Here is a 19388-nt window from a genome sequence, read left to right on the forward strand (position 1 = left end):
CCTGGCTGGGTGCAGGAGCAGGCAAAGAAAGTGGTTGACAGGAGCACAGCAATCTTGGGGTGCATGCTCCCTGAACCCCCTTTTGAATGAACAATGTTTCTCAGCCTCCCTTTGTGTCTCTTCACAGACGACTCTGATTATGAAGAACCCCCGTGGGAGGAGGAATTGGCAGCTGCTTCAGGAGAAATGAGTGACAAGGTTGGCTCATAATACAGCGCAGAGTGTCTGGGCTTTTCGGCTCTCTCAGTGGGTTGGTCTGTCTGTCTGTCCTGTCTTCCATTTTAAAAGACAAGAAGAGGGAAAACAGCCCCAATGTTGTTTGGAAAGGAGGGGTGGGGTGGAAAAATCAGATGATCCCATTAACTTTATATCGTGGCATTCATTCCAAAGGACCAAGGAGTGTCCAGGGCTCGGATACTCACTGCTGAAATGCAACCAACTCTGACGTGGAACGCAGCAGTTGTTAACAGCACACAGCAACGCTGCACAACACTTTAGGGCAGGAAGCGAAGAACGCTGCATCTAATTGAAACTGTAGCGGGATTTGAGGGAGGCAAATTTGTTAGCCAATTTTGTCTGTGGCACAGGGGATAATGCCTGTCTAACACTCCTGCCACTGACGGGGTGAGTTAGGACTTGAAGGGACTTGGGTTGCTGTTGGGACAGGAGAGCAGAAATGCTGCTTTCAGGGGCGACCCTGGAGAGCACGAGGCCCAGCTCTACCTTTGACTGGCCACCTGAAGCTGATTCATAGAGACACGTTTCAATTCTGTCTGTTCTAATGCCAGCCCCAGGGGCTCTCAAGTTGCAAATCAGAGGCAGTGCTGAGGGGTGCCAGGCTCCCAGAGCTGGTGACAGTAAGAGGAGCCTAAACACCTCTGAGGATCCTTGCCTAGGTTCCTGAATAAGTGCACCCTTGATTCAGTGTGAGCTGCCTCTGGTGTGGTGACCAACAGTTTGTGGTGGGGGTGTGTGGACATCTGTGCTGAGCTGGGCTGCTTGTGTGCATGTGTGTCTGTGTCTATGCATGCTCCTCTCCGCCAGAGAGGAAATGCAGAACTTTTCACCAAAGCCCAACGCAGCAATTTTGATTTCTATAAATGAAGTGCCCACAGCCAACCTCTACCTCCAGCTGCACTTCCCTGTACTGTGAGGGCGGTGCATGCTCTTCTGAGGCTGGGGAGAGGCGTGGGGCGGGGCAGAAAAGCTAGGACGTTGGAGGCGGGCCATCAGTTACAGGCACTGGCCTTTCCTCTCTGGGAGCTTGGGTTCAGGAATGATGTGCTGTGAGTTTGGTCTCCAGCTAGATCCATCTCCTCCTGTAATCACAGTCTAGCACGACTGGCTGCCTCTGTCTGAGAGAGGCCCAGGGCCGGAATAGCAGGGGGCGCTGCAAGTCGGGATTGGTGAGTATTGGCAAAGCTGCGTGGGGACCCAGGACTGGCGTAGCAAAGGGGCTGCAAGTCAGGAGTGAGGGGCATCCGCAGAGCTGTGTGGGAGAAGCTTGTATATCCTCTGCCTCTAGCAGGCCTGGCTTTTTCTGAGCCCCAGATTCACGCCAATGAAGGAAGTAAACCTGAGTCACTCCCGGAGGCAACGTGTGAACCCATGGTGTGCACTGTCTCACTCTGTGAGTGGATCCTGGCCGCGCCGAGGACGTTCCCCACATTGTGTGTCTGAGGAGCTGGCTGGGAGGGGTGTGTCTGTGCAAATGTGCTGGGGTGGGGTGGGGTTTGTGCTCACAATGGCCCCGTCTCCTCCCTATCCCTCCCCCTTTGGGCTGGGTAGTCCCTCAGAGGATTCAGCCTCACCCATCAGCTGGACTTCTGGCATTTGCCAGAGCTGGTCAGTTTCTCTTTGCTGCTCTGCTCTGACACGTGGTGCGTCTACACTGCCATTGCGGGGCGTGAGCGCAGCGCGTGTAGACGTACTTGAGCTCGCGTTACTTTAGCCAACTCACGTACAATGGCAGTAACGCCGCGGCAGCGCAGGCTTCGGCGTGGACACACAAGCCCGCTTGGAGGAACCCAGGGTAATGACGCAGGTGGCAGGCCGGTGCTGCAGCGGTGTTGCTGCGGTTGGGATGTGAGTTAGCGAGATGCTCATGCAAGCGCAGGTCTGTCTGCACGAGCAGCAACGTGGGCAGAGCATGCAGGGGTGCAGGACTGCTTCATCCTGGCCAGCCCCGCTGACAGCAGGGAACTAGAAACAGAAAGGGCTGCTCCGCGTCAACTTCCCTGTCTCTGTCTCTGTCTCTGCAGGACGATGCCGAGACCATGAGGGGGCGGCTGCGCTCGGAGCGCGTCAACAGCCTATTCAGCGAGGACGAGCTCATTGAAGACTATTACGACCAGCCAGCTGCCAAGTAGGGACCCCTCCTCCTGCTCTTGCTCCTCCGTGTCTGCATGTGTTCTTCCCACTTCTGTGCTTCCCCCGCTGTGGTGAATTATGGAGCCAGCGAGGGACCAGTCAGGCGGCTGACAGCAGCCTCGGAAGGGAGGCAGTGCCCAGCATTACGCATGCAGGCCCTAGGAGATCTAGCCTGGGCCGGCAGATCCTTGGCTCCTTAAAAGCATCTCATTTCTCACGAGAGCTTGTTATCCGCATTACTTTGGGCCAGACGCTGCTCTGAGTGACGCTGGTGTAAATCCGGAGCCACTCCTGTGAAGGGAGTGGCGCAACTCTGGATTTACCCCGGCGTCGCTGAGAGCAGGATCTGGCCCTTTGCATTTGATTTTACCCAAAGGACCCGGCCTGGCTTCGGCCTGTCCTACCGCAGGGATCGCCATGGCGCCCACCGCTGTGCGGGCCTCTGCAGACTCCCCTAACCCTGAGCAGCTCAGAGCCAGTCACCCTCTCCTCTCCACACATCCCTCCCTCCCAGGCAGGCTCAGGCTGCTGGCCGCCCATTCAGCAGATCTGACCACAGGGGCAGCAGAAGCCCTGGCCGGTGTTCGAAGGGAGCCTCCCTGCACCCTGAAACCTGCAAACAGCTAAGTGCTGCCTGCTGTGTGCTGTTCTCTTGTCCTGCCTCCCTTCCCAGGCCTGGCCCCGGGGGGGCTAGCAAACTGGAGAGGCCTGGATGGTCGGGCTGCCTCCTTGTGGAGTCTCTGCTGTGTGTGGCCTGCAGCAGAGAGGTGGGGGCGAGGATTGGGCTCGGCCTGCGAGGGTGCTGGGCACGGCAGGAGAAGGGGAGGGTGTGCAAGTCTCCGGTGATGGTGGGAGGAGATCGAGTGTAGGAACCCTGAGAGCGGATGGGAGCCGGAAGGAGCGGGAGGGGGAAGCCTGTTGCAGCGCTGGGATCTTTTCTAGAGGTGTCTCTGCTAGTGCTGAGACCAGCCAAGAGAGACCAAAACAGCTTGCTTGTCCTTGCTCCCGAACTTGTTAGCAATCCTGTTCTCTTTAATTTGGTTCCATTTAATTCACTTTGGAAATGAATTCAGCTAAACTGAATTAAAGTCACTTTAATTCAGAGTAAGAGCACCCGCACAAGGATTTAATGCTGTTTAACCAATCCGCTTTAAATTCACACCTTTAGTTAATTTGAATTAACTTTCCTGAGGCCACATCTACACTACAAACGTATGCTGACTCAAGATACGTCAGCATACAGCCACTGCAGTCAGTACATTGTTTGTGAGTGTGCATACTTGGCTCCTTGTTTCACTGGAGTATGTACTTACTCTGAGTGCTTGTATCGATGCAGAGTGTGGTGCACCATGGGTAGGTATCCCACTTGCAGCTTGCCACCATCCAGCGCTCTGTATTTTGGGAAGTTTTGACAATGCATGATGGGATTGAAATGAGTTGCACAGTGGTGACTGGGAGCATGGGGTCACGGAGTCCCCGGGCGATGCTCTGGAACTGCTCCCCACAAAGCCAGTCAGGACTCTGGGGAGCCTCCTCTCCCTTGGAGCATTCAGCATATGCCCCTCTGTGTGCTTCCCACAGCGAGCCCACCCCAGCGGGGTCCTGGGGAAGCCAGAGGGTCCTGCATCCCCACTTCGCAGTCAGACGTGACTCTTAGCCAGCCAGTAAAACAGATTTATTTAGATGACAGAAACACAGTCCAAAACACGTCTTACCGGTACAGACAACAGGACCCCCTTTAGTTAGGTCCATCTGGGGCCCCCAGGGAGGTCTCAGCCACATTGGGAAGCCGAAGCCCCGTCGGGGCACCCCTCTCCATTTCCCAGCCAGCTTCAAACTGAAAACTCCCTCCCCCCCCCCCCCCAGCCTCTTACTCAGCCTCCCCCCGGCTCCTCCCACAGCCTTTGTGTCCTTTGTTCAGTGTCCCAGGCAGAGGTGTCTCCTGGCCTTCAACCCCCGTCCTGGGTTCTCAGGTTACATGCTCAGGTGTGCTCCCTTCCCCAAGGCAGACTGTCCCAGTACTTCCCAGGTCAGCATTCACATAACACAGCAAGAACATTCCCACTTCCTCGCACATGGGGTCAACTTCCCAGTTTGCAACTGTCCCCAACCCATAATGGCATCTGTGGCCCATAATTTTTGCACCTTTCTGCAAAACCCCACAAACCCGCACAGCCCTTCTTGCTGTCTGCCATCTCTGACAGAAGCAAGGAGCCTGCAGAGCTCTGCACTATCGTCATGAGCGTTGCAAGCGCGGAGCGCACGATCCTGGAGAGTGTATAGCGCTGCAAGAAGAACCAAACGAGTGGGGAACGTGACGATTTCTTGGACCGCAGATGGCTGTGGCACATAACGAGAATCAATTCAAGCTTGTTGGGGGTGTTCCTGGAGCAGCTGCAGGTGGTGGAGCGCTGCTTCCGGGTCTGAGAAACAGGCCCTGACTGGTGGGATCTCATTGTAATGCGGGTTTGGGATGACAAGCAGTGCCTGCTGAACTTTCAGATGTGCAAAGCTACGTTCATGGATCTCTGTGCCAAGCTTGCCCCCGCCCACTAGCGCAGGGGCACCAAAATAAGAGCTGCATTGACAGCGGAGAAGCGAGTGGTGATTGCACGGTGGGAACTTGCAATACCAGGGTGCTACTAGTCAGTCAGGAATCAATTTGGAGTTGGGAAATCCACCGTGGGGACCGTTGTCATGCAAGTGTGCAGGGCCATTATATGCCTCCTGCCACGCAGGACTCTGACTCTGGACGATGTGCAGGACGTAGTGGATGGCCTTGCACCTAAGGATCCTGAACTGTGGTGGAGCGATAGAGGGCACGCATATTCCTATTTTGGGACCAGACCACCTTGCCACTGACTAGATGAACAGAAAGGGCTACTTTTCCGTGCTTATGCTTCCCTGGTAGATCACCAGGGAAGCTTCACTGATGTCAGTGACGATCAGGAAAGGTGTGTGGCGCTCGCATTTTTCGGAACACAGGCCTGTTCAGAAAGCTACAAGCAGGGGCTTTCTTTCCCATCCGGTGGATTACCACTGGGAATGTTGAAAAGTCAGTGGTGATCTTGGGGGACCCAGCTTACTCCTTGCTCTTTTGGCTTATGAAGCTGTACACCGGCCACCTCGATAGCACCAAGGAATGATTCAGCTACCGGCTCAACAGGTGCAGAAAGACAGTCAAATGTGCTTTTGGTTGTTTGAAGGGTCACTGGTGTTGTTTAATCACAAGATTGGACCTCAGTGAGAAAAAGATCCCAATGGTTCTAGCTGCCCGCTGTGTCCTGCACAATATCTGTGAAGCAAAGTGGGAAAAGTTTCCATCAGGGTAGAGGTGGAGCAGCTGTCTGCTGACTTTGAACAGCCAGATACAAGGGCTATTAGAAGAGCGCAGTGTGGAGCTATGTGGCTCAGGGAGGCTTTGAAAGACCATTTTCACAGTGAGCCAGAGCAGTGTGTGTTGTAGTAGTGTGTTCTGCCTGGCCCTGCCTGACAGGAATCCTACAGCGATTGCTGTATATGTAGGAATAGAACATTGTCAGTGCACCTGTTAATTTTGTTTGTGAATGATCCTATGAGTTGTGCAGAGCACTCGGAAGCATTTGTTGTAAACTAATAAAGATGAATTATGTTCCAAAGAATGGAATTTTATTCTGTAACAAAATCAGTGCAAAAAAAGGACAATTTTAAAACAAATACATTAAAAACTTAATAAAATAAGAGAACAGAACTTACGAAGGGGAAACCATGGCCTTCACAGGTCAGTGTATCTGAAGCTGTGATTGTCTTTAATGTCCTCCCTGACATGTCCTTTGTAATGTGCTTGTTGCAAGAAAAAAGCCATGAACAAGAGGCACCTCTCTACATAGCATTCGTACCTACAAAAGACCTTCGACACAGTTAGTAGGAATGGTCTATACAAGATCCTGTTGAAAACTGGCTGTCCACAAAGAGTGCTTTCCCTATGTAAGGAGTTCCAGGAGGGAATAAAGGCAACTATCCAGTATGAAAATGAACCATCATCTGATTTTAGCATTGATACTGGCATGAAGCAAGGCTGCGTCTTAGTGCCAACCAGCTTTGGCATCTTCTTCTCTATTCTTCTTAAGTACGCTTTTGGAAATGATCTAATACTAATTGAATTGAGGATGGATGGCAGCTTGTTCAACATCAGATGATTCCAGAGCAGAAGGCATGTCACCCAGGTTGCTATTCGGGATCTTCTCTTTGCAGATGATGCTGCGTTCATCTCTAACTCACCTGATGACTTGCAGATCATGATGAATAAGTTCTCTGAGGCATGTATCAAGTTTGGCCTGGGAATCAGTATCAAGAAACCAGTTGTTGTGTCACAGGGCACCAACATCCCACCTAAAATCTACATCAGTAATGAAGCTCTGGATAACGTGGATCGCTTCGGCTATCTTGGCTCAACTCTAACCAGCAAACTTAGCCTGGATAGAGAAATTGATGCCAGAATCTGCAAAGCCTCTGTCACCTTTGGCAAACTTACCTCACATGTCTGGAACAACAAGCTGCTGGCCCTGAATATCATGCTTGTGGCCTTGGTACCCTCCCTTATGGCTGTGAAAACTGGGTCACAGGAGTGGAAAATGAACAGCTTCTAGTCTCAGAAAAATCCTTGGAGTCACTTGGGACCAATGGATCATCAATAATGAGATTCCAGAGAGAACCAGCCTACAGTCTATGCAGACTACGCTGGGCGCTCGCAGGCTTCGCTGGCTGAGACGCATGGAATGGGTCTCTACAAGCCTCAAGATCGTCTGCTGAAGGCAGTGCTGTCTGGCCAACTCAAGACCTGCCTGCGATGCAGAGGAAGGCCAAAGCTCTGGTACAGCAACCAGGTCAGGTAAGGTCTCAAGAAATTCAGCATCCCCTTGACAACCGGGAGAGCCCTGCTAACAGCCGCTCCATCTGGAGAAGCCGTGTCAAGGCTGGTGCAGTCATCGCAGAGAGCCATCAGGAAGCAGTGTGCTCCAAGCTCCATCTGACGAGTGGACCTGTAGCCACGGTGGGAGGGTTTGCTGCTCGTGCATTTGGCTCTTCTCCCACACCTCTGTCAAGTGCCATTGACGGACTGGCTTTGTCGTGTTTCCTTTCGTCTGTCAAGATGTTGGATGGCCGCATAAGGCAGGGGTAGTGCACCGACCCCTGAGGCCGTGTGAATGTGGAGGGAGGTCCCGATATTGAGTTCTCAACAGGCTGCAGAGGGAGGTGAGCCTGGGACTGTTGAACCTGCAGGTCCACCAGAGTCTGCAGCATCTGTGTGTGCTGCCTGAGAAGCCCCATTACGTCTTGGTGCCTCTCACTCTCCGTTTCCTACTGGGACTCCCGGGCCTTTTTCCTCTCCACTCTCCCCTTCTCCAGGCTGTCCGCCGTGTTCATCCTCCAGGCCCTGTGCTCGCGGTCCGATGCAGCGCTGGCTTGTAGGGTCTCATTGAACATGTCATCCTGAGTCCTCTTCTTTCTCCTCCTCATCTGGCTCGGGCGTTCCACGGGTGTGGAGGGGCAGACCCTGAAGGCCGCAATGGCAGCAGCTGAAGATAAAACACACAGAGGTATCATTGTCAGCATGATCACTACAGAAAATGAAACTTAAGATGCCAAACTCACTCCCCTAAAGTTTTAAGCACTGCATTCTCACTTCTGCTTGGGATTTCCAGTCACAGCACGAGCCCTGGTGAGCACGGCCCACCAGAGACTGGGGAAATGAGGAGGGAATTGCTCGGTTGCATGATTGCAGCGGTATTGGGAAATAGCACTGAATACTGGCACCATTTCCCTCAGGAATTGGTGGTTTCAGCTGATACCTCACTCCTGAAGGCCACAAAGGCAGAGAGAGCACAGCTGATTCTTTCCTGGGTTTCTGGCTGGTGAGTCTTGCCCACATGCTCAGGGTTTAGCCGATCGCCATATTTGGGGTCGGGAAGGAATTTTCCTCCAGGGCAGATTGGCAGAGGCCCTGGGGGGCTTTCACCTTCCTCTGCAGTGAGAGGCACGGGTCACTTGCTGGAGGATTCTCTGCACCTTGAAGTCTTTAAACCACGATTTGAGGACTTCAATAGCTCAGACATAGGTTAGGGGTTTATTACAGGAGTGGGTGGGTGAGATTCTGTGGCCTGCGTTGTGCAGGAGGTCAGACTAGATGATCATAATGGTCCCTTCTGACCTTAAAGTCTATGAGTCTATGACTCTCTGATGCTGCCACCCCAGAGCCGCTCAGGCCTGTGTGCTGCTAGTCTGTGCACAGCAATGGTGCCTGCTGAAGTTATCGCTGGGCCTCGTGGGAAATTATCCAACCCTGGAGGAAGAAATAAGGCAGCCCTCCCTAGAAACCTTCAGCAGAGGATTGCAGAGTACCTCCATGGACGTTTCATTGAGCTCCCTCAAGAGGATTCAAGGGAGATCCCTGTGCACATAAAGAAACAGCTGTGCATGGCCCCCCCAAGTCCAGAGGGGAATGAAAAGCAGATAGCAACTCTGCCTCTCTTGGTTGTACCACTAACTCTCCAAGCACAAGGAAATTAATAAGTCAGAAGATGTGTTCTGCTGCTTTTGGGGGGAGGGGCTCTCCCTGGAATTGAAAATTTATCTACACACGTACCCCTGCATCGGGCTCGCCCGTGCTTGACTATGGGGACTGGCTGGACTGCGGCGGAGTCAAAAACAGGCCCTGGCTCCCTGGTGGCTGGATCCCGCAGTCGCCTGTCCCCCATACTCCTCTTCCCCTTCCTCGCCCACCACTTCCTCCTCCTTGCTGTTCATGGCACAGGCCTCCGGCTTGGGCTCCTCGGAGGTGTCAGCGTGGCAGGTCTGCAGCTCAGCACCAGATCGATTGTTGGCCTTCTGGTCTGCCTGCCGCAGCTCCTTGGCTTTCACGGGGCACTGCAGCTGGGCCCTGTTCCACCCCTTCTCCTGCATCCCCCGAGCAATCTGCTCATCGATGTCGACGTTTCTATGGCTGGTTCGCAGCTGCGCCTGCACAGCCTCCTCTCCACACGGGCCCAGGAGATCCAGTATCTCCTGTCCACTCCCAGCAGGAGTGCGTCTGCAGCTGGCCAGCGGCACTCAACAGTGGAGAACTGCTAGGTGTGCTCGCCAAACCGGGCCGCCAGGAGAAGGAAAAGGGCGGAGAGCTTCCGGTTTCCGTGACCCCTGGGCAGCGGAGTCCACAATGGTGACCAGAGCGGTCAGCGCTGGGCATTGTGGGACAGCTGCTGGAGGACAGTTAGGGTCAACATAAGGAATGCAGTATCTACGCATGCACTGCATTGAGCTAAGTGCATCCACTGGGACTCTACGCTGCTCAGCGAGGTGGTGTTACTATGGCAGTGTAACAGGGCGCTTATGTCAGTGGGATACTAACTGAAGTGTAGACACGCACGACTAGGCTGACATAAGCTGCCTTGTGTCAATCTGACTTTGTCGTGTAGACCAGGCCTGAGTTTCCCTGTGTAAAGAAGCCCTAGGACACACTGGCTTCTATGTTGGCCCCCGAAGTCTTACTAGACCTGGGTCAATACTGCAAAAAAGCCGTCTCTGCCATGGAAAGCTTCTTGTTTGTGTGCTGCTAACCTGCTCCCGAGTGAATGGGGCTCACAGGAGGCCTGCACAGGGGGGAAAGCGTCGTGTATCTGTATGGGCCTGAATGCTAACGCCGGATGGGTGCGGGTAGCCATCCTATGCTGTGTGTCCACATTGTGCCAGGCAACTCGACCCCGGTAAACAATCAGTGTCTGTTGTCTAACCCCCTCCCTTTCCTTGGGGGGGGGGGAGCTCAGGGGTTAGGGTGCTCGCCAGAGACCTAGGTTCAATCCCCTGATCTGTCCCCAAGTGCTCTGCAGAGGAGCAATGTGGCTTGTCTTAGGCCACGCCGCTGGCCAGTGACGGGAATAGAACTCAGCTCTCCTGCATCTACTGTCCTGTCCGCTAGGCTTCACTGCCGCTCTCCCATCCGCACACTGAAAACCACGGCCAACGGAGAACGTTGCTTAGTTATATGCCGTGAGCAGGGGGAATCACTAAGAGGAGTAAAATAATTTCCCATCGCCCAAGTAATGTGTGGTCTTAATGAGCAACTGAGAGCAATTTCACATAATGAAAGACCAATTCCTTTATTCGCCAGATTCATTTAGCTGGGAAACAATTTCTGGGTGTTCTCTGTAATTATAGATACTTTGTGTCACTTTGGCTAAGCTTCTACAGAGAAGGAAATAATTCCCCCGAGTAAAACCTGGTGGGGTGTCTGTCCATGTGTCCCACGTCCATCTAGACACGAGCCTGAGCTGCGCGGTTTGGATCTGGATTGAGACGTCCGGATTCAGGTTGCTGGGCCGCTCCATTAAAGGGAGAGGGCGTGATGCAAAGCCCCACTGACGTCAGTGGGAATCTGTCCCTCGACTTCCCAGGCCTTTGGATCAGGCCCCTCGTAGCTAGTTGTGATGCTGGGCTTTGGGTGTACGCGTCTCTGGAGCTCAGTGGTGTGTGACACTCAAGGGTGTGGGGGAAGGAGGAGGGAGGCAAGTTGATGTGTTTGTGGGAGGCATCTGACTAATGCCCCCGCCCCCTCCGCACTAGCTGTGTGGAGCGTGTCGTTGACTGGACCTTGAGTCTTGGAAGGATCCGTATTCTCCAGTCAGTTCGTTTTGCTGAACTTCCCAAACTAGGTTACACAGCTTTAAAGCAGTGAAGGAAGCACTGCCGCTCTCTGCCTGCCTGTGCTAATGCCCCCAGCCCGCCCTGTGCCATTGCTGTCGGGGGACACACATGGGGGTGGGGTGCGGGGGGCTGCAGCCTGCTGGAGACTAGCTGCTCTCTAGTTCTATCAGCACAAAGGCCACTGCAGAGGGGCACTAGCCCACACGCCAGTGGCAGATTGGCAATGGGTGAAGGAGATGTTTGTGGCCAGCTCACTGATTCAGGCCCATGCCCAGACAGTGCTCAAGGGCTGTTGGGTGGTCCAGGCCTGCGGGAACCATTAGGCCCTACTGGTCAGGCGCCGGGCGAGGGGGGAGCTTGCTCAGGCAGCCAGCTGGCAGCCAGCCGGTCTCCCGCACTGCAGGATCACACTGCCAGGGAGCCAGTTAACGCTGGTGACTGGACACTAAAAATCCGGTTACCACGGGAACCCGTGCCAGCCGTGGGTGTAGTTTGGGCAGGCATTGCCCCCCCTTAGCACTCCCCAAACCCGATTTCTCTGGAGCTCTGCTTAGCTGTCAGGGAGGGAAGAGGCTCCCTCTGTCCCTCTCCTTTGCTGAGGCTGGCAGGCAGCTCCAGGACGCTGCCTCCTGGGTCCTAGTGCCTGTGACCGTCATCCTGTGTGTGTGCTGGGTCCCGTTTCTGGACAACTGGTGAGTGCCTGTGTGGGGGCAGGGCAAGGGGCTGGCAGGGGGAAGGGGCAGTATTGTTAGACCCACAACAGAGGGGTTTTTATGAGATGGGGAGCAATCCACTTTGTAGCAGGCTATGATAGACTAGCTGGATGGGCAAAAGGCAGGTTCTGTCCATTTGCTGGTTCTCTAGCAGTTCAATCCATCATAAAAGGGCCTCACATTTGATTTCTTTCGAGTTTCATTCCAAAAACTTAAAGCTAAATCAACCTGAAGTTTGTCCTCATTTTTCTGCCCCAACTCAAACTAACTTCTTCCCCGAGTGGAAAACGTTGGGTAAGCGTGGCATGTGATTGGAGACGGGAATGAGAACACAGGCCAATTCCTGCTGACTATCACCACTCTGTAGCCTTATTGACTTCAGGGAGAACAGATTTTTGCACAAGAATAGATTTTGGTCCCTTCTGCCTTTTCACAGGTGGTATAAGCAGAATCTCATTCACTTTCCTCCCCTAAACTTGAAGGGAAAAAAATAAGTAAGGTCTGCTTGATTTACACATGCAAACAAACCAGGAAGCTCTCCCTACATTCTACACCAGCCATAAACAAACACCAGCCCTGAGGTAACAAGGGTGTCACTACAGCAGTTTTGGTTGGACTGTTCTTTTGAAAGATCCTGAATGGTTCTTTTAAGATGCTGATTTTCAGTGCAGTCTATTTGTTCAGGGGAGCAGAGAACACAACAGGGAATAGCTCTGTTTTGTCAACTCCTAGTCATTCAGAAGCTGAAAGGCTTTAGATTAAGTTTGTTTAATGTTTGCACAATGATTCTGAAGAGCTGAGGTAGTACAGAAGTGCTAAATATTATGACTGGGAAACCATCTAAAGAGCTGTGTCATAGAATCATAGAAGATTACGGTTGGAAGGGACCTCAGGAGGTATCTAGTCCAACCCTCTGCTCAAAGCAGGACCAACAGCAACTAAATCATTGTCACTTCTAGCTGTTACCTTTTTCTTACAGAAAGCTTAAAACAAACAAATGCAAACCGTAGGGGCTGGTGCACACAGAACTTATGCTTTAAAAACCTCATGTCAGAGCTGCTGATCACACATTCTAGAACAGACAATACTTAGTCCTGCCATGGGTGCAGGGGACCGGACTAGATGACCTCTCGAGGTCCCTTCCAGTCCTACGATTCTATTCTGTGATTCGAATTGTGGCAGAGCTTGGTAACAGAATGGCCTGATGTGGTGAATCACTGGCGATTAACTACACAAACTGGATATCATCCCCCAACTTATATTTGGGTTCAATGTCAAAACAGTAAGTCTTTGTCCTCAGCTAGTGCAACACTGGGAGGCAGCTTTCAGAGCAAAACAGCCTAAAATACAATGCCACCCAATGTAATTTCCCCACTCCTACTTCCTCTACTTCTGTGGATTTTACACCTGAGTGGTTTTCTTTTACATAACAAGAGCTGGCTGCCTCCCAGACTGCAGCCAGAGCGAGATAGGCTGTGTGGTGTAGAGGCCATAGCTTGGGGGAAACATCTGCAGGGCTCTGCTTTGCATGTGGAGAGATGAAGGTAGAAGCACAAGGTGGGAAGAGGTGAGCAGGATGGGGACTGTTGCAGGGTTCACCCTCATACAGACGAACACCCCACTACTTAGGAGGAAGGCGGCCTATGAGAAGGTCAGCGTAGCGTCCCTCCTGCTACCTCTTACTCAGAAGTATCTGTTTGAAAAATTGAGTCTCGTGAGAATAGAATAAACGTGGTCATTTTACCTAATTAAATAATATGTAAATGTGTATGGAGAGAAATGTTTGATGACTTCATCATTTTGTTTGCAATACGTCATTCGTACTTCGGCCTTTCCCTCCCGTTAGCCGTAGGCCCCTCAGCACCTTCATCCGGCCCTGCCTCTAGGGCAGGAACTTCCAAACCAACCGCAGCGGCTGTCCCCTCGGCGGTAGCCTCAGCAACAGATCAAGACCTGAATGGTCCCGGGAGAGCACGTACCCCTTCTGGGCAGTGTGAGGGCACTTTGGGGGCAGGGAGTGATTTTTTTCCCCTACCGCTGCCTGTGTCCTGTGGATAAGCAGAGCGTTTCAGGGTCCAGTGCAAGTGGACGTCATGGCTCAGTTCCCTTACTGGGCTGTCAGGAACACTGCTCGGGGTGGGGGGCTTTGGAGAGCCGAGAAGGCCCATAGAGCTGTATGCGATTGCCATTTTTCTATCAAAGTCTCGGGCGGAGAGAGGGGAGAAATAGGCTGGTTTTGGGCTTGTCTCGGGTGACAGGCTGCTGTCACTTTGATTTGCAGACCCCTCTCCTGGTAATTAATCATCAGCCCCAACCATATCTGGGGCTGGAGCACCCATGGGAAAAAAATGATGGGTGCAGCCCCCCTATCAGCTCCTCTCCCTCCCCCTCCAGCGCCTGCTGTGGATCAGCTGTTCAGCAGTGTGCAGGAGGTGCTGGGGGCGAGGAGTGAGGGCGGGAGGCATTCGGGAGGGGGCGGAATGGGGCAAGAAGAGGCAGGGCAGGGGCGGGAAAAGCAGAGTGGGGCCTTGGGGGAAGGGGTGGAGTGCAGGCAGGGCCTGGGGCAGAGTGGGGGCAGAGCACCCTCCATCCCCGGAAAGGACAAAATCAGTGCCGGCTCCAGACCCCAGTGGTGGTGATGTGCCTCGGCTGTAGTGGAGCACATGGTTAGATTCCAGCAGAAGACCAGAAGCTGCCTCAGCCACTCTGGGGGAGCGACCTGGGCGGGGAGAGGTGAGCAGCTTGTTTGCTGTAGTCGTGAAGAGGGACCTCAGGGAGATGGGCTGTGGCAGGGTGGAAGGGAGATGAGGTTTGTGGTCTCCACCGCAGACGCCGGACGAACCCACAGGGTTCTCCTTCCTTCCCTCTCCGTGAGGTCTGTTGTGGTGGCTCCAATGGCTCCCAGATGTTCTCTGCAAATCCTCCCTGTGCTCCTGTCCTCGCTTTAGAGAGCGGGCCTGGCTCTGTGTACCAGCAGCCAATGAGGTGACAGAGGTACATCAGGGATGGATTTGGTCCCTGCTTGATCCCTCGTGTGTCTGGGCTCACTCGCCCCTGGCCTCAAGCTGACTCCTTTGCTGCACCCACTACTGGATAGGAGGAGCCACACCCCAGAGACTTCTCCGCTGAGAGATCCTTTGGTGCCCAACCAGCCCCAGTTCTCCTTGGAAAGTGTGAAATTCCAGCCCCCTCGCGCATTACTTACCCTGCCTGCGGCTGCTGTTCCTTGGGCTTGGCTTATCCAGGAGGGGGAGCCTGGTGACTCTTGTTTCAGATTTATGTCGCAGTAGTGTAGAGACCCCATTCGGGATCGGGGCCCCCACTGCGTGGGTCATTGTACAACTCCTGCACACACACTAAGTCCTATCCCTGCCCCCAGCCAGCACCGCAGCTCAGGGTAATGCGTTATCCCAAGGACAAGGAATGCGGGCAAAGTCTGTGCGCGACAAACAGGCTTTTTTGCATTTCGGAAGAGGGGTGATCGCTGGAGCAAGAGTGTGAAGTGCTCTGCTTGCACCTGGCTTCAGCCAGCCCTGCCCATTACGGGGAAGGAGGGTTCTTCTATATCCCCTCAGACACTGATCCTGGGGCTGCGGGTCTGGAGAGGAGCTAGGCAAACCCGGAGGGCGGAGGGTGGCGGGCAAGTCACAGCTGGGGACCCTTTTGACCAGTGGGGTGCAGACCTTCTGCTCTGTTAGCTGCCTGGTTAATGGGCCGCTCCTAACCGCATCTCCCGCTTTGCTCCTGCCCTCAGCGACAGCAGCTGTTGGAATGACTATGGCTTGAGCACCCTGCAGTCCAGTGGCACCGTTTCCCGCAGCTCCAGCATGCACAGCGGCAGCACGGAGGGGTTGGACGCCTCCGCCCAGCTCTTACCCATCATCAAAGCCGGGTGGCTGGACAAGAACCCTCCCCAAGGGTGAGTAACGCTCCGAAGGGCGCAGCCTGGGAGACTGACACTGGAGCAGGGGATTGGTGATGTCGAGCAGAACTGGGTCCCCCCCGAGTTTGGCCTGTCAATGCCTAGAGAGGAAGGTTCCCCCCATCCCCCGAGCCATCCCCTCATTTCTGGCGTTGGTCACTGACATGGGCTGAATGAGAGAAATCTTCCTGTTCAGCTATTGATTTCATCACTGCACCCCCGCCTGACCTCCCTTTAGTCCTATCGATTGCGTTAGGCTTGAGGAGCCGTCAGGCCAAGAGCAACCCGCAGGGTCACACGCAACCTCCGGCCGCCCTTGTCTGTCTCTCTGAAGGGCAGCAGCACCCGGAGACCCAGCATGCCACGCCCCACCTTGCTGTCCGAGCCCTTCCTCGAGACGGAGGGGTCTGCAGTCTGAGCAAGTGGCAGCGTTAAAGAGGAAGGCAGCTGCAGCCTGTGCCCAGAGACAAACTTAAGTGCAGCCCTGAGACTCCTGGCAAGTTGCCACTCGGGTCCTGCCTTGTTTTGACAAAGCCTTTGCCCTGGGCTACAGTTCTGCTTTGTCCATTTCCTCCTCGCGCCGTTGAGGGCTTTGATTTACCCTGTGCTGTGGAGATGCTCGTGTTTCCCTGTTGAACGCCAGGCCTCGGAGACTGCTGAGCTTTCACCAATGGCTGGCGGATTGCACTTCCTCCCTGTTACCCAACAGCCATGCCTGGGTTGGCTTATTAATGGGAAGGGAAATCGCACTGCTCCTGTAAGTCAGCTGGTCACCCCGGGCAGGGGAGCAGCCTCTGGGCTAGTCTTAAAGGGCCCATGCTCCTAAATTAGGGCATGTCTGTACTAGAGAGCTTCCAGCGGAGGAGCTGTACCGAGGCAGCTGTGCGACTGGAAGATCGTTCGTGTAGCCGCTCTGTGGGATGTGGGGTTTTTTCACACCCCTGAGCAACGTAAGTTTTGCTGACATAAGTGGCAGTGTAGACATGGCCTTAGAAGATTCTCCATGGGAGAGGGAGGGTTTTTTGTTGTTTGCAGTGTTGTAGCTGTGTCGGTCCCGGGATTTTAGCAGGACAAGGTGGGGTGAGGTGATGTCTTTTATTGGATCAACTTGTCTTGGTGAAAGGGACAAGCTTTCGAACTACACAGAGCTCTTCTTCAGGTCTGGGAAGGAACTCGGGGTGTCACAGCTACGTACAAGGTGGGACAGGTTGATTAACATAAAGAGTTAACGCATATGCTAAGGCAGTGGTTCTCAACCAGAGTATGCATACCACTGGGGGTACGCAGAGGTCTTCCAGGGGGTACATCAGCTCATCTAGATATTTGCCTAGTGTTACAACAGGCTACAGAAAAAGCCCTAGTGAAGTCACTACAATGACTTGTTTATACGGCTCTATAGACTATACACTGAAATGTAAGTACAGTATTTATAAAAGCAGCAATGAATCCTGTGGCACCTTATAGACTAACAGACGTTTTGGAGCATGAGCTTTCGTGGGTGTTGCATCCGACGAAGTGGGTATTCCCCCACGAAAGCTCATGCTTCAAAACGTCTGTTAGTCTATAAGGTGCCACAGGATTCTTTGCTGCTTTTACAGATCCAGACTAACACGGCTCCCCCTCTGATACTTTACAGTATTTATATTCCAGTTGATTTATTCTATAATTATATGGCAAAAATGAGAAAAAATAAGCAATTGTGCAGTACTAGTGCGCTGTGACACTTCGTATTTTGATGTCTGATTTTGTGAGCAAGTGGTTTTTAAATGAGGTGAAACTTGCGGGTACGCAGGACAAATCAGAGGGGTACAGTCCTCTGGGAAGGTTGAGAGCCCCTGTTCTAAGGGCCCATTCAAGGTGAAGTGGCTTATTAACATAGGACTGCAGTCAGGGGCCATCGGCAGACTTTCTGTTGTGTTTGCTCGGCTGAGGGCTTATCTACACTTGAAATGCTGCAGCTGCGTAGCCAGAGCTGGGCTGCTGACTGGGTGTAGGTAATCCCCCTCCCCGAGAGACAGTAGCCAGGTGACAGAAGAATTTTTCCATCAACCTAGGGCTGTCTATACAGGGACTTAGGTCAGCTGCACCGCTGAGGGGTGGAGATTTTTCACCACCTTGAGCAACGTAGTTAAGCCATTATAATGTTTTAGTGTAGACCAGGCCCTAGTAACTCGCCTGGGGTGTGTGTTTTGGGACTCCGGATTTTTCCTGAGGAGGAGAAAGGTGTGTGTGTGTGTGTTCCCATATTAATGATTGATCTAGCCATAGCTATTGTGAGATCAGTAGCTATTGTGAGATCAGACCCCATGAGGTAAATATTTTTCTGCCGTGACAGAGCAGTGGGAAGCCCGGAGCTGCCGGGTTGATTCAGAGCATGCTCTGTCTAGCCAGTCTCCTGCTTCTGATGGTGCCAGTTGTTTCATAGGAAGGTGCACGAAAGCCCATTACAGACAACACCCAGAGGGGACGGTGGGTCCTGGCTCCCTGATTCTCATGGAGCATGTGCACCTGGAGCCGGTGAGAGAAGCCCTGGGGTTGCTCTAACTTGTGCCAGCTCTCCAAGGGACTGACTACAGCTGAGAATAGATTGCCAAGTCTTTTGTCCCATTCCTAACCCCAGCATGCTGCCCCACCTTGGGGCAAGACTGGGTGTGTTGTAGGGACCGGCTAGGGCTACACTGGCTCTGTGTCCATTGAGAATGTCCCTGTGTTGGGGAGAGTCTCAGCCGGCCCGATGTGGCTGCTCTCCTGCACCATTGTACCACCTGAGAGACCCAAAGGAACAAAGGAGTGTAGAGAATCTCACCCAGGCAGTGTGATTTCAGCCTGGACCCTGAAGCGAACGGGGAGCTGGTGGAGCAGTCGGAGGATGGGGGGTGCGGGTGCTGTACGTTTCAGGGCTCAGGCCGTGGCAGCCTGCACACGCTGAAGTCTGGAGAGATCGGGGGACAGTGGTGGTTCAGGGATGATGTCATGGGAGGGATTTCAATGGAGTCAGAGCAGGGCTGTATGCAGGCTCTGCTGTGTACCGGACGCACGGAGAGATCGCTGTATGTTTGGCTTTCAAGGGATGGTTGATTTATTAGCCACTCCCCTCCCCCAATAAAGCTTCTTGTTCAAAGGTCTCCTGCTGGTGGTGGAACTGTTGTGGCAGCCTGTTCCCTCCCTGTCTTTCCTGAGCCCACAGAGCCTAGGCCCCTGCCTTATGGCTAGTGTCTTTTAAGGGTGGCTTATGCACCCTAATACACGTATCAATCTTCCTTTAATTATTCCTGAGAAACTAGTTGTGATTGCACAGTGCTGTGAGCCAGACCTGAGCTGACAGAGAGCCGGCTAGTGAAACTGACCAGAAAGAGACCGCGAAACTCACCAGCCGAGAATCTCTGCCCATATGGCCTGAGATACAGAGAGTGAACGAACGGCCTCGCAAAGCAGCCCGGGTGACGGGATATGGTGGGGTTAACGACGGGGAGAGCAGGCTTTTACAGTGTACGTGTGTGGGATTATGGGGCCTGGCCTCGCTAACTGGGAGTGACGGCACCACATTGAGGGCTGCTCCGTGCCCAGGCAGGTTCGGGAACGGGAGAGGGGAGTTCTCGTTGTCCATGTGACACTGAGGATGCACAGATATCTCTTGGCAGGGCTGGGCCAGGGGAAAGCACTGTCTGAGCAAAGGCAGTAAGAGGGAATCGGGGAATGGGGAG

General features: G+C 53.4%; 1 protein-coding gene across 9 annotated transcripts in view; it reads left to right on the forward strand.

The window, feature by feature from the left end:
- Positions 1-19388, forward strand: part of ARAP1 (ArfGAP with RhoGAP domain, ankyrin repeat and PH domain 1) — a 218685-nt gene that overhangs the window by 129833 nt on the left and 69464 nt on the right. For 8 of the 9 annotated variants that reach the window (XM_039515323.1, XM_039515413.1, XM_039515666.1 and 5 more), the window contains 3 exons: positions 128-198; positions 2262-2365; positions 15517-15681. In XM_039515323.1, the coding sequence (XP_039371257.1) occupies positions 128-198; positions 2262-2365; positions 15517-15681 (340 nt within the window). Of the gene's footprint in view, positions 1-127; positions 199-1273; positions 1407-2261; positions 2366-15516; positions 15682-19388 lie in introns of those variants that run through there. The other variant, XM_039515999.1, reaches the window with a different exon arrangement.

The sequence above is a fragment of the Mauremys reevesii genome, linkage group 1 (assembly GCF_016161935.1).
Source record: "Mauremys reevesii isolate NIE-2019 linkage group 1, ASM1616193v1, whole genome shotgun sequence".
NCBI lineage: Eukaryota > Metazoa > Chordata > Testudines > Geoemydidae > Mauremys > Mauremys reevesii.